Below are 15,445 nucleotides of genomic sequence, written 5' to 3'. Positions count from 1 at the left end.
CTGAGTAGGTGCTAACTAATCCTAAAACTTCAGAGAGGCATCATTGACATGTACCTCAACAATTACAGTTTAAACTGTTTCCAAATCCACAAAAAGCTTTTGTATACCTCCATATAGAACAGTTTATATTGCTCAAGAACCAATTTCTATTTTGATTAATGAAGAAATAAAAATGCAAACTAGACAATCCAGACATACAGCACACAAGTGAGCAAACTGCCCAATTGTGCCTTAATAAAGCTCCTTCCTCTCCCCTCCCTGTCTGCTGAAGTTCACTTGTTTTAGATGAGTGCATGAAGTCACCAAAAGGCAGATTAATTTCAAAGTTTCATGGCCTTTTGCCTTTTGTTTTTTAAACGCCGATGAGGACCAGGAGCCAGACTAACAAAACTCACCAGGAAAGGATAAAGTATTCACCCTGTCAAAACAAAAATGCCTAGAACTTTCTCCCCTCCCTTCCTTCTACCCTCGCTCCCCGCCTCTCTCCCTCCCTCCCACAGTTCTCCCGCCTCCCGTGAGCCAGCGTTACCTAATTTCTGCACAAACACGCAGTTTCTATAAGCATCACCTTCCAGCAGCTCTGGCCTTCTGTCCGGTCACATCTTGTTTTAGGGGAGCACAGGCGAAGAGCTACCACTGAGGGGTTCTGCAAGGTAATCAGCTTGTCGGATTTTTACTTTTTGTTTGTAATGCCTAACTAGTGGTTAAGTAGACAGACCAAGAAAAAACTCCTGGCAAACTGACTTGCTGGAATTTGTTGAAGTAGAAAAGTCTACTTTTCTACACTACAAAAATACAAACTTAGTTTTAAAAAAAAATTTGGCTGGCTTGCTTGCTTTCTTCAGGGAAACAGAGGTAGTTTTTGAGATCAAGATCTGATTTAAAATACATAATCACTAGAATTTCTTTTAGTCATGCGTGCCAGTTGTATGTGTTTAAATACACATACACATACGTATTCTGATTGTTTCAGTTCATCACGTTAGGCATTAGCTTTAGCAAGCAGTAGTCCGCTGATACTAATCTGTATCTTTTGCAGGCTTGAAATTGCCAAGATGTTTCTGATTCTTTCTCTGGTCACTGTGCTCGCCCTGTCTGCCTCTGGTGACATGACAGACAAGGAAACAGAACCACTCCAGGAGCCATTGCATGAAATACAGAAACAAGTGAACGACCTCTGGCAACATTTGCTCTACCCAGTAGCACGTGGTAATGAGACTGATGGGATGATTTATGCCACTTGTGAAATGAAGCCCAGCTCCAAAATAGATGCTGACAAGCCACAAGTGACTGGACAAGTCTTATTCAGGCAGCTTTACTCCTATGGAAGACTGGAAGCTATTTTTTACTTGGATGGGTTTCCATTGGATAACAATCAATCTAGCAGAGCTATACACATTCATGAGCTTGGAGACCTCAGCAATGGCTGTGATTCTACAGGGGGACACTATAACCCTTTCCGAGTGAATCATCCTCGTCACCCAGGAGATTTTGGCAACTTTCTTCCCAAAGAAGGCAAAATCAGAAAATACAAAACAAACCTCTTTGCCACGATCTTTGGTCCGTATTCCATCATGGGCAGATCTGTTGTGATTCACGAGCAGGAAGACGACATGGGCAAGGGCAATAATAAGGCCAGTTTGGAAAATGGAAATGCCGGAAAACGTCTGGCTTGCTGTGTGATTGGGATAAGCAACAAGAACTTGTGGGAAGAGAAACTGCCTGAGGTTATGGACAAGAAGAAGAGAGGGCTCAACAAAAGAATGTACAACTAGGCTCAGGTGAAATCCAAAATGCCAGCTACAGCCTGGGCAGCACAAAGTAACTCAGGCTGTGCTACTGCCCACTAAGATATATGGCTAAAGGATTCCCATTTGCTTGTTCCTCTATGCAATGCATATCATTTTTGTAGAGCTTCCTTTATGTAAGCCCATCAATAAAACCAGCATCAACTCAAAATTGTGAGTGTTTTCTTGAAGGAAAAAGATTCCCTTTTATGCAGTTTGGGAGTTGAATGCATGTAAGCAAGAGTGCAGATGGATAGGGTGCATGGGCTAAAGAAACTGCACTGCAAGGGATCATTAGACACTAAAGGAAAAAAGTAAGAATTTGCTTCTCATGAGACACTATTCTGTAGTTAGGTGCCAACTTGAAAAGCAGAAAGGTTTCTATACTGTTAACAGTGTTGGGTGTTGTGTTGCAAGACCTTGGTAGTGGACATCCCCTAGAAATAAGGGAAAGTACAGAAATTTCTGTGTTGAACTTCGGATCCATTATGTTATTCTACTTGTATAACTCTCCAGTCTGTGCCTGTTAGTAACAAAGTTATATACAAAAGTTATAATGCTCTTAGACTATGATGATAAAGCTAGCAGATCAGAGAGAAATATTATTTTCAGAGAAAAAAAATACTGTGTTACTTCATACAAAACTGTAGGAACAAAGTCAGTTTGGGCTGGGAGAAGTGACAGTGAAAAGATTTAAGTAAGATAATTTTCAGACTTAAAACTCTCACTTAATAAGGCTTTACTTTTTGAATTTAACACAACTCAGAATATTAAAACACCACCCCATGGCTATTATTCATCTAATATTAAGAAGAGAAAAGGAAACAGCCAGGAAGAACAAGTATATCAGGAAATGCTTTTATTAAAGACAACAAAATTTAATAATATAGTTTAACCACGTTGTGCTGTTAATCCAGGCAGCAACAAAAGACTGGTTTGCAAATAAATTAAACTGCATAATTTAGAAAGCAAACTACAAAACAGAAGCTGGTAAACAAAGTGCTATCTTTTAGAAATGTAGCAGATTTTCAACTTAATCTCAGTTAAGATTTTGAAATACATTCCTGAGCTCATAGGGATTAAAGAAATTCCACTGTCTTTATTATACAAATTCCCATATGCTTAAAAATAGTCTCACTTAGAAAAGAAGCAGCATTCTAAAAGATGCTTCTTAATCTTTCATTTTCACACACTTATTTTACAAATCCAGTGAATATTATTTTTCCAATAACCACATCATCATACTTTCAAACAAAATCCTTCTCACAGATAACGCACCTTTAGGTATGACAACTTCCTTACAATCAGTTTGTGAAATGCAGCTTCTCCATACTCCTGCCACAAAATTCCCTTCACAGTTTGCTTCCCCAAAGCCCAACACCAAAAAGGCTTAACATGTTTGGTTGTGATTTCTGCACTTCTAAACTAGTAGAAAAAAGGAACATAGGTCTTAAAAAACAAAACAAAAACACCCCCCCCCCCCCCCCCCCCCCCCCCACTCCAAATGTAAGGTAGAATCCACAAAATCCACAAATTAAATTTACTGGGGAAAAAAAATTCATTGCTATAATAGCACAAAAATATCAATTAAAGCAATATCTGAGGAAGATACTGACAGAATATTTAATTACTTATCACCTAGTGCAGCAACAATGTTGTTTTTTTTTTAGCAAGTCTCCTTACTTTGAAGTCTTGTGCTCTTGGGAGAAAGCTAAAAATGCAGCTAGAATATACATTTGCTAGAACAGAAAGGAGATGGCCAATATTGCAGCAGCGGCATCACACTGGAAATGAGGTTTTCAGAGATCTATGTATCTTACTAGAATTTAGTGATTGCCAAGATTTAAAAATGACATCCAGGAGGGAGAATGGTGTGAGGACAATTGCCAAGATGACTTAACTGCTGGGTTGTACATCAGTATGCTCTCACAGAAAAGACACACTGAAAAGAATGAGCAAATGAGGCACTAAAAAGCTGTTGATCCAGCATTGCTTCAATCTTACACCAAGCTCTTCATTAACTAATAGCATTAACTGGCTCTTAAGGGACTGGGAGCAAAAGGCTCATTCTCACATCTCTGGGTCAGGAAAGACACAGAACAGGGAAATAGTAAAACACCTTCAACATTTCTGAGCTCAACACATGAAATCTTGACCTTCTTATTTGTTTGCCTCAGTTCAGACTCCACTGATATTTAGCTCTGTGCAGGATCAGTCTGTGAAAGATGAAAAAAATAAATCTCAAACAAAATGCTACTTCATGTGACATTCAGGCATTAGAGGAAAAAATCCTGCACATTCTCCTGGAGATTTTAGTTTCTACAGCTATTTTTCTTCTGACTGTCACAAGAATGAGTCAGTAATGCAGTCAGTTACAATTACTGGGAACAGCTTAACACTCCTTCCAACTCTTAAACTCTTGAGTTTTTTTCAGGTAATGAGGAATTTTACTGGTGAACAAAATAACAAAATAAAAACTTTTTACTGCTTCATGTTCCTAATGCACTTAACAATTTATATAACTTTTGTTCCTAAGGACTGCTGCTTAACATCAGTGGAATGTTGCAATGTCCAATTACCCTTAAAGACAAAGACATATTTGAGGAGCACTGTAAGTATGGCTTTACATCCTGCAGACAGACACTGAAAGGGTTACACAAATGCTCCTGCTAGGGAAAACACATGAGAACAGAGATAAGCCACATTTTTCACCTTCTGACTATCACTCCTTATATTTATATGTAATAATTTACATACAGCCTTTCTTCTGCTGAATGCAAACTGTTCATGGACTCTGACACCTTGATTATGGCAGCACCTGCTAGCTCATCTTACACATACAGAAGAGTTTGTCAGTACTGCTAATATAAACTCTCTTTATTCAGTAGCTGACAAGTGGGCTGTAAAAACTTGCAGCTGGCAGTTATTTGTCAAAGAAGTACTCAATCTGGGAGGGATTTTCCTTTTTATTAGTAGTATTTTATTAAATTTGCTTTAATTCTCTCTGATTGGTTTCAAGTTCTAGGAGTGAGAAATGAACATTTACAGACAATTAGGTCCCAAGCCAACAGAAAAATTGCCTTGACGGCTGCTGGCCCATAGAAGCTCCACAGCTGCAGAGACTATTCCTTATGCTACAAACAGGAGAGGAAAGACCTGCCTCCTCTTCCCCAGCAGCTGCTAACTTCAACGTTAAGTATTCCCCTGTTGCTGCCTTCCTAGAAGCAGACTGGCACAGTTTCAGCATCAGGACCAAGCTAGGGAATGACACAGCAGCACCCTTTTCCCCCAGTTATTATAGGAATGTTTTTCTGTGACTAAACCTCTTCAAGAGAAGAAGTTTAAAAAAGTGACAACAATGCAAGTAATCAATCCTTCTATCATACCACAGACTGGTGAAATGAGGAGGAAAGGAAGAGTTATCCTTAATTCCAAGTAATAAGAAAATTTAAAAGACACAAAATTCCTTTAGAAAGGAGAGCACAGATGGAGTAGGCTGAAACCTATCACGCCTTAACTAAGCCCAAGGGCCTGTTCCAGCTCCTGTAAGTAGAGGAATGCAATTCCAGAAACTGACAGCCAAGTCGCTGGACACGACATCACTGGTTCTCCTCGTGCCGTTGTCTTTGCTTTAGAACAGCATTGCTGTTTCTCACAGTAAGACTTCTGCCTTCTCTGATGATATTTCCTTCAGGGCTTCGTTAAATTGGGCTCTCAGTATCTGGTGAAATAACTTGCTACATTTTCATGAGAGAAGCTGGGGGAAGAAAGGAAGAATTTTGTATAATTGACAAAATACAAAGGTATAAAGATAATGAGAGAACTATATACATGCAGGGATGCTTTTCAGAAACTTCCTGTAAAGGAACAGTTATCTTATTCTAAGGATGTACTGACAGTCACTGTACGTAAAGAGAAACAGAATATAGTCTGAGAAAGAAGCAAAAGCTCACAGCCTTAAGATGCTTCTCAATTTAACACTCCAAATTTTTCATCCTTGAGAGACATTTCTCAACATTAAAATACAGTCTAGCACTAGGACCATACATGTTTCAGGAGCCTAGTGATAAAAAGTTAAATCATTATCACTGGCCTCATTACTACACTAATGTAAATTACATCAATCTATATAGAAACTTCAAATCATTACAAAAAACCAACATGACTAAACCTCATCACTAACTCTTTCCCTTAGGTAATTTACAGTTTTGGTACATTACAGCCAGAACTAACAGAAAAACATATTTTTAAAAGAATTATTAACAGTTCAGTATAAAATAATCAACCCTGCAGCACAATATTTTACTGATCATATCTACAACAGCACAGACACTGCACAAGGATTACAGTGAGAAGCTTGAGGGCCTGGATTTCATACCTCAAGCCAAACTGTTATCCAAATAGTCACGGTTTTCAGCAACATCAGATGGTTTCTTGTTTTCAGATCCAGAGAGCTCCTCAAAGCTGCTATTTGTGTCTGCATTTTTAACACAGAGCCCTCCATGCCTTCCAGCATCCTCAGTACACACCACATCCATGGCACTGCTATTTTGATCCCCTCTTTCATTTGGAATATCACAATCTCTCTCTAAGGTTTTGTCATTGTCTTTCAGGGCCTCAGTTTCACTTGTTTGTTCATTCTCAGAGTTTGAAGGATCTGCTGGGTCAGATGGATCAGGGCTGGAAAGTGGGAACTCTGCCTCTGATGAGTCATTAAGCTCTGCTCCAACTCCCACGTTTTGCTCCCCTCCAGGAGCGCCTCCTCTTTTCCCTTCCAGTTCTGCAACTGTCAGTTTAATTATCTGACTTCCAAGCTTGTTTATGTCTTCTTCCTCAGAAGGTAGCTGGGGTAATGAAGGGTAAAAATGTTTATTTTGGATTCTGTTATTTAAGTTTGTTCCCTCTGGAGCCAGGGACTCACTTGCAACAGTGTAAGTTTCATCTCGTTCTCCCTTCTGTTCTGCTGAAAGAGAAATGGAACAGCAAGATACTCAAGTCAGTTGGAGGTATTTGTTATATATCTAATCAAAAGAATATTACTACCAGTGCTGGACCACAGAGATGTTTATCTCTGTTAATGTTTAGTAAGGAATTTTTAAGAGTGCTTCTCTATCCCTCCCAGGTCTATTTCTTAAACAATAGACAATCAACACTAAGTTTCTTGCTGGGTTTGGCCCTGGTTTGGATCCTCTCCTGAAAATCAATAATTCTAAGAGTCAGACAGTACCACACTGTAGAACAGCAAGGTCAGGAAAACTTTTCCAGAGGAATATCAACTCCAAGCAAGGCCCTTAGCTATGGAAATTTTTGGTACAGCTTACCATAAATCTCTCCATCCCTACTAATTTCAGGGGTTAACATGAGCTCCATTTATCTGGAGCTTTTCACAGGTTTTCATCCAATAATGAAGTTTTGTTATTGGTCCTGTAACATTTCTCTGAACATAAAAGATTATTTTGATTAGGGTAACAGCATAAAACAAAGGACCAGTACAAAGGTTTTAAGTATAACATTATACTAAAAGGCAAACACTGAAGAAAGTATCAAAATAGAGAAAAAAGCAATGTGCAAACAAACATCCTTGTGAAAGTGTCCTTTAAGTGTCCATTAAAGAACAGGAAGCCACATTGAAAATCAGCTTGCAAAGTAAAGTAAGAAAAATTAGGAGGTGCAAAACATAAGTCTGCCTTGAAGAGCTTAAAATTAGTCTTGTTGTGCAGATGCATTACCTTTCAGTATACAAGAATTTACTCCATTTCTCTCACAGGAATCCTGCCTCACACAGGGATGGAACTGCCTGGCTGCAGAGGACCAGCCTATGGTCTCTATAATACCTGCCTCATTTGGAATTTGGGAGCTACTGAGTGAATGAGACCAGGGCTGGCACAAAGTGAGCACTCTTACTGCCATCAACAAAGCTAGGAATGCAAGTCTGAAGAGCTGGAATTTAAGTCTGTGGAAAAGGCAGCGATAAATTAACTTTCAAAAGGTGATCACCCACTGGATCTAAGCCTCATTATCAGAGAAGTCAGCTGGAAAACTAGGAGCTTGATGTGCAATACTGCTCTGCTTGTGCTGTATATCAAAGTGCTCCAAATGAGCCAAAATGTATGCACCTCAAACTAGCACTCAAAATTAGCAGGGACTCTATCTTCCTCTTTGCATGCCTCAGTTTCCTCTCTCTTAGAGTAGAATAATACCAACTTATCATCCTGCTGCAATCTTCTGAAGATAAATTGTCTCAAAGCACTAAATCACCAGAGAAAAGCTCATAGAAGAACAGCACTGTTTTCTTCAGGGAATGCCTGAAATAGCACCCAGGCAGTACAGCAGGGACAAGACATTCAACAGCTGAGGAGAAAAACCCTAGGTATGCCCTCATTAGCAGCTCAAGCACAACCCATCCCATGACACTACCTAACCTGTGCATCGGATAAAGTGAGATTTCGTGGCACAAGACAGGCTTTTATTCATGTGCTGTGTCATTATACATGTTCACACAGGAACCACACAGTAGATCCTACAGACATGCACCATCCAGCTTAACTGAAACAATGATAACAAGTGCAGATTAAAGGAGACTTTGATGAGACCAGGGTAAGCAGATAGACTGGATAAAAAAAAGCCTGCAAAAGCCCTCTGATTATCTACAGATCTAGCTAGAGCAACACTTGATGCATTATAAAGAGTTCTGATGAAGAGTAAATGTTTGTTCAAAAGCCAAGATTTCTTGGGTCAAACAGGCACCAAATATCCATGCTACTCTTTAAAAAACCATAGCTGACCAATGTGACATGAGGTCAAATATATAACGATAAGTAAGAATTTCATTGCTATTCTGGTTATCAACTGTTTTTACTCAACTGATCATTCGATGGATAGGAAAATAAGAGTGGTTTTGTTTTTATTTCAGTAATACTTTAACCAAGAGCATACTTGTTTAGTGAATGACGGCGGATAAGCACACTCCTGTGTTCTTCCCAGTTGCCAAGATCCCCCAGATTTTGGTGGTACCTAGTATAGATTAAAAATTGCAATATTCACCAAGTTCCTAAACTCAACAGCAGTCATTCTCTGTGCACAGTAGTACAAAAGGTACCCATGTATCAGTTCCGTACAGATGCTGACTGCAGAGGAGTTGTGTGACTCCAAGTACAGGGATATGCTCCACAGCTGAAAACACACTGCTTCCTTTTCAGGCTTTGAAGGGAAAATGACAGCCCCAAACATTCTTCAGAAAAAGCATTTGGAGCAGCAGAACAGGTTATTGTTGTGCCACCTGCTGCTAGAAACTATGGTGTCCCCTGCACAGCTGGTTGTAGATATGTGGTCATCTATGTCACCAAAAGGTTGGCCCAGTTTAATTATCACAGAGGTAACTTTTGTCTCAGTTGTCACTGCAGATTATCAGATATATTGGGACATAGGCAAGGGAAAACCCAAGCTGTTTGAGCAGGCAGAACAGTTTTTAACCTGTTTTAACACAATTTGTTAACCTGTTCCAGTTTAATGACAAAATTTCTGTAATTAACCTTGGTTCTCATTATGGTCATGGGACTGAGAGGAGAAAAGGAGGCGATGACCTACTGGGAGCTGATTCTTCCTAGGACTGCCACAGGTCTAACCCTTGTCTGTCCTTTCCCATCCAGGACTGTTTTCTTCTGCTCTTCTGTTCCCCTACCTATCTTTCTGCTCCCGCTCCATATCCCTTTGTTTATACAGTCCCTACATTCACTGCCCATTTCTCATCCACCTTTCAATATTTTATAGTCACATCTTGCTGTCACTTACCAGCGTTCTGATACCTCACCTCTGTGCTCTGACCTCTGCTCAGCCACATGCAGGTCCCTCCTCACTCAGACTTCCATCTACTCTGTCAAACCCCATCTATTCTAGTCTTCCCACCACTTGAGAGTCCTGATCTTGGCCTTTCTTCCCTCTCTGCTCCAGGGCTTTTTTCCCTTCACGTTTTCTTTTTCTCAAAGGAATGTTGCATACAGAGTTTTACCAGCACTGGTGGCACAAAGTAAGTTCAACAGAATTTGTTTGTTTTTAGCAGATTGGATTTGTATGTGAATAATGTAGAAAGGGGTGGAAACTCCAGACTGCTTCCTCAGACTGGAAGCCTTGTTCCTGGATTTCAAATTCCTGTAATGCTAGATACAGTAAATGCTTCCATATTTGAAAAAACAACAACAAAAAACAAAACTCAAATTCAAACACACAAAAGACAAAAAAGCCCACCAAAAAACCCCATGTGGTCATCAGTATTTAACACAAAAAGGAAGTTATTTGGCTGTCTTAAAAAAAACAACAGCTGACGTAGAAAACACAGTATGGAAAGCTTCAGCCCAGAGCAAAGGTTTGGCAGTGTTACAAAGCAACAGCAAGAGGGTCTGATGAGATGTGACAGGCAGATCACACTGCCTGTCTGATCAGCCTGTAATCACAACTGTAATACCAGCTTCACCTAGGACAGATATGGAAAGAAAAGAGCATAATGCCACAAAGTAAATGCTTTCAGTAACTGCAGATTTAATTAAAAATCAACAATTAAGTAGGTAAAAGAATGAATATTTATGAGTTATTATTCCCAGAGAACTATTCATTACAGTTTCACTTCTTATTTTTAGCAAAAAATATCAGCTGATCAAGATAATAAAAAATTATTAGCCTCACAGTCACATTTCATCAGATAACGACATGGACTATAAAGTCAAAATTAAGCCACAATCTATTTAGTTTCAGGACTAACAAATAAATTGTTTATGATGCTTCATGGTTAACTAAGAAAGATCTGGGCATATCATAATGTTATGGCCATTAAAGGCTTTATTCAAATGCCAATAAGCAAATATAATAATCTATCTCCCATCCATTATGAAAAAGTAAGGAAAAACAAATCAAGGTTACCAGCAACTGTCAAATAAAGTTAAGCTTGACTTTGAAGAGATGTTAAAGCTTGGTACTGGAGAAGGATTTTTAACAAAACACATGTAGGACTATGAAAAAAGCAGTAAATTTCTCTGGGAAAATGAGTTGGGTATTTCAATTTATCATGTGCAATCAGGAAGCCATTCATCTAGACATCACCTATAATGCAGGAAAGTGCTAAACCAGTTCCACAGACTGCTTCCTACTGTGCACTTTAACTGAGGGGAAAAGTGCAGGAATCAGTTAACTGTAATACAGATGGCATGAATAACTTCACACAGTGTCACATTATCTGGCAGGAAAATTCTCTGAGGTGTAAGACCTGAGCCCTAGCCTTATGCAATCCATTCAATAGTAACTTTTCAGTCGTTTCTTTGCTATTTGTACTGGGACCCTCTATCTGTTTTACTTGTGGATGGTGTATTCAATCTCTGTGATCACTGAAACTTTGCCTTCTGCTATCCCAGCGTGAAAATTTATTACATTTTATTTGGAAAGAAATGAATGCTCAGCTCTCATCATGTTGTTACGTTTCAGGCGCTCACCTTGTACTTCAGTTCTCTGCGGCTTATCAGCAAACGCTAACAACGGTGACCTGGCCCGCTGTATCACAGGCAGGGTTGGGTCGCTGAATGTTATCGTATCCTTCCCACCTGCAACAACCACAGTGTTACAACTGCTGGCTCACCAATTACAACCACTGTGCATCAATGATATTCAAACATACCCTACAAATTTTTAACAGTGTTATTGAAAAGTACAGAACAGGAAAAGCATCTCAAATCATCCTTTCACAGCATGGAAATTAAACTCTGTATTGGAGCCACAATATACAAGGCAAAGGCAGAAAAGCTGTATGTTTTTATCTGCAGTAATCAGTAAAGGCCAGATTTTGAAAGACCAGGTGCTATATACAGCAGACTGAATTAGCAATTAAAATTCAATTAAAAATAGTAATAATCAGACCATACCAAAGTAATGGATCACTTGCATACCATTACCAGCAAATGTTCAGCACTAACTCTTTACTGTCTATTATTCTATCTCATGTGATACAAGCAGGTTCATCATTATGTAGCTTTATGCTTCAGATTTACATATCATCCTGCAATGCTTCCTTTAAAAAACCCTAAAAACTTTGCATAATTAAGAACTGAGGCAGCAAACAAGTACACATTTCTGGGAAATAGGAGGGATTTTAATCTTAAAATTCCCAAAACATTTCTGAGCATTTTAGTTTTAAACCAAATGGAAAAAAGGCAATTTTCCAGTTCTTTTGGAGAAAAAATAGTGCAAGAAACTCTTCATCTACGGACTCTGTAGATGCTTAGTCTTTACATATTTTAGCAATGCAGAAAGCAACACCTGCAGATCCTTTAGGAAGTGCTCCACTATTCAGGATGCTCATGTTTATAGTGACTGACACCATCTTAAACCTAGAGGGGAAACGGCAGGAAATGTGCAAGATCAGCTAAGCATGGTGTTTGTGTGGCCTCCAGAAGAAGTGCCAACTGATAAGTAATGGCTGGGGAGGCAGCAAGATACTGCTCTATTTATCTCCATGAGAACCGACATTTATGTAACAACCACTTCGTCCCTCTAAATCTGTTTGTACGTTTCACCTTAAGGCAACATCCTAAATCTAATCACCCATCCAAGACAAAGACTTTCAAGAGAACACCAGGTCATGAGATACCTGGAATAAATCCAGCTCTGAGAAAGTTCTGGTGCATGCTAAGGAATAATGAAAGTCAAGCTGCTTCCATGGCATCTAACTGGACCACTCCGATCCCTAATTCCTTTTAAGGGCACTGCAAATACCTTGATCCTGAAGGTAGGTATGATCTTTTTATACCCTTGCCATGTCAGGTAATACAGTGCAGCAATATGAATGCAACTAATGGTCTTGATGCATGGATCTTGTCAAAATTTGATCCCTCTGTCAAGTATGCATCAGAATTCTGCCTTTGCCAGACTCAGTAATAAAAAACAGCATTAACTAACAGCAAAGAGGACAACCCTCCCACTGTAAGACAAAATTAATTTAAAACATTTAAAAAAGGCAAAACAAATCCAACCAATATTTCAAAATGCAAAAGCTCCTAAATGAATGTATTTTCCTATAACAGTGACGGAATTTTGTGTTGGAAGAACCAAATCATACAGGGAATTTGTGGTATGAAAATACCCAACAGATATTCACACAGAGTCAGAAGCAGCCACATATCCCAAAAGATACAAAAGAATCCAATGGAGGAAGTAAAAAGATGATGAATAAAAAAAATGCATAGAGGTTTTAATACGAAAGTAGAAAGCAGAGGCTTTTTAGTTTATTTAATAAAAAAAGTAAAGCCTGAGCTGAAGTCCCTGAAGATTGCAAGACAAGCTTCACAAAAGATACTCCTTGACTTCCAGCCACCATTTACACGGTAAACACATTTACTTTCACATTTTTCTCTGAAAACCAGCCTGGTTACAGAAAATAAAGCTAAGCTCAGTATCCACATATCTCAACAATAGATGTGGCCCAAAGAGTCTGATGAATATTTATTTATTAACAGCGATTCACATCCATTCATGAAGGAGGCACACAGGAGCACTGCTGCACTACATTCTGTGAATCATGATCTGAAGTTGGATTACACACAATGAATTTCAACTAGTTGCTGTGTAAGCTCAATTTCATAACTTATATAGCTTCATGTTCCTCTAATGAATTTTTCAAGAACTATAGTGAAAAGTATACAGATCTCAAAATACATATAAGTTTCCAGTAGTAGTAAATTTTTCACTTTCTTCTCCAGGGTAGGGTGTTTTCTTTCAGCCTCTGTTGCACCCTCTGCCACTGTAACTGGGTGCAGAGCCCACAGCAGCTGCAGAGCCCTTTAATTCTACCCTGCCTCTGTTTTGAGCTGATTACTGCAGGGCAAGAGGCAGCACTGAAACTCTCTTATCATCCCACACAGAAAAAGGCTGAGTCATAGTTGGCACTTTCTTTGTCTTTTTTTTTCAGTGGAAATCTGGAATTTTCAGGAAATTATAGATTAAAAAAAATACAGAATTACCCATCTGAATCCTAGTGACATCAGATTGTGAAAAAAATAAGATGATACTTATTATGTAATGTTATTGAATACATTTATTTGTGTGCATATTTCAACCACAATGTAGCCAAGAAAAAGTAAAGAATTAAATGCTTCTGTGAACATCACATTCTCTGCTTCCTTCTCAAGGAAAGTAGGATCATAAAAAGAAAATCAAAGCGAAATCTATGCCCAAACTTGCTTTCTTTTCAGCAATGAAAACAAACCTCACAAGAGATTCATTTAACTAAAGCCTATTTTCTAAGCAGGGCAATATAAAGTCTGGTAGGGCAGAACTTCCACAGGGAATGAAATTTTACCTTCTAAAAGATTAAATATGCACTTCCTGTTGATTAGCTTCCCCACAGCTCATTCATGACTTTCTCAAAAAGCAGATGACAAATATGTCACCTATGACATATGACACCTACGTATGAAAACCAGAGGCATTCAAGATTTTTCTTCAATTAGGATCAAGTATATTAACAGCATTTGGAAGATACTATTATCATGGTGACAGTGTATGTTATAAATTTTATATAACCAATGATGACTAAGTAGGAACATTAATTTCAGATTAGAATCCTGCAATTTGTAATGTGCATTTCTTGCAGTGCTGGAATGAACATCAGCTTTTACCTGCATTTTTTTTCTAATGACAAAAAATTCCACTCACGAGCAAATAACATTTTTTCACTCTGGATTTAAGACTGAATAGATGAGATACTCTCCATGTTCTGCTCCTCACCCAAGCCAACACTCAGCTACGGAATCCATTGTGGTATTCCCACACTAATTGTTACACACCGCTGTTTTATGGAGCAGAAGCTTTACATGCTTTGAGAAGAAAACTGGTGACCCAACAGGTGTTGCAAAGCTCTTTTTGACCACTTCAGGATTATAATGCACTTGGAAACAAAAGTGCACTCCTGATTTAAAAGGCAAGCAAAAAAATCAACAAAACTGCAGCACTCAACAGAACTCCCAATCCAGTGTAAAATTCCTTTAAAAATATTTAAGATTCATCCCCTCTTACTATTTTCCTTAACGCAAATAAATTTTCATGTAGAGCAGCCTCTATTTCTCCTGTGGTCATCTAACTCATTTGACTGAACATCTTAATCTGCTGGATATAAAAACGTTTGGGTAACATTTCCATTTATTTACATGCAATGACAATATTTAACATACTGCTAGGATCAGTTAATAAAAAAATATGTTAAGCAGAACCTACTCCCAAATCCCACTGAGACATTGTAGCTCAGGCCTTCAGGCAGCAAAAGAAAGGAAAGAGACAGTTGTTATTGTACAAACATTAATTGATGCTTTACCTACATAGATCAATACAGTGCAAGAAGTTCTCACTTCCATTTTCCAAACTACATTTTGCAAACATGAGAAGTGTTGCATTTATTAGCACGAAAAATTTATGGAACACTAGTTTTGAAAAACAAAATAAAACAAACCCCTACAGTACCTTGAACCTGTGAGTTTGAGAGATGTGTTTGTAGTGATGTACTAAACTGCATTAGCAAGGTCTTAGACAAACATTTCACCTTCATCTCTTGGAGAATGTGGGCAGGCACAAATGCACTAAGTACACGACATGTGATAGGTGACTAACTGTGGAGAAATGCATGG

At 38.6% G+C, this 15,445-nt stretch overlaps 2 protein-coding genes across 4 annotated transcripts in view; one reads left to right on the top strand and one right to left on the bottom strand.

Annotated features, from left to right (window-relative positions):
- Nucleotides 1–488: 488 nt before the first annotated feature.
- SOD3 (superoxide dismutase 3) lies at nt 489–1,959 on the top strand. The gene is made up of 2 exons (XM_033060383.2): nt 489–653; nt 1,040–1,959. Exon 2 carries the CDS (start codon nt 1,056–1,058, stop codon nt 1,773–1,775), a length of 720 nt encoding a protein of 239 aa, XP_032916274.1. The 5' UTR covers nt 489–653; nt 1,040–1,055; the 3' UTR covers nt 1,776–1,959.
- Nucleotides 1,960–3,275: 1,316 nt separating this feature from the next.
- The window catches only part of CCDC149 (coiled-coil domain containing 149), a 50,219-nt gene continuing 38,049 nt past the window's right edge, over nt 3,276–15,445 (bottom strand). The window contains exons 11-14 of one of the 3 annotated variants that reach the window (XM_033059727.1): nt 15,039–15,071; nt 11,267–11,374; nt 6,166–6,750; nt 3,276–5,544 (exon numbers count right to left, since the gene is read on the bottom strand). In XM_033059727.1, coding sequence (XP_032915618.1) covers nt 6,167–6,750; nt 11,267–11,374; nt 15,039–15,071 — 725 coding nt within the window. In that variant the 3' untranslated portion in view covers nt 3,276–5,544; nt 6,166. The remainder of the gene's footprint in view (nt 5,545–6,165; nt 6,751–11,266; nt 11,375–15,038; nt 15,072–15,445) is intronic. The other 2 variants (XM_033059728.1, XM_033059729.1) reach the window with 2 other exon arrangements.

Source organism: Catharus ustulatus, chromosome 5 (assembly GCF_009819885.2).
Source record: "Catharus ustulatus isolate bCatUst1 chromosome 5, bCatUst1.pri.v2, whole genome shotgun sequence".
Classification (NCBI taxonomy): domain Eukaryota; kingdom Metazoa; phylum Chordata; class Aves; order Passeriformes; family Turdidae; genus Catharus; species Catharus ustulatus.
This window is presented reverse-complemented; position numbering and strand designations above follow the sequence as displayed.

Bases quoted from the DNA above. Each gene is read 5' to 3' on its own strand.
- SOD3 (XM_033060383.2), top strand. From the start codon at position 1,056: ATGTTTCTGATTCTTTCTCTGGTCACTGTGCTCGCCCTGTCTGCCTCT.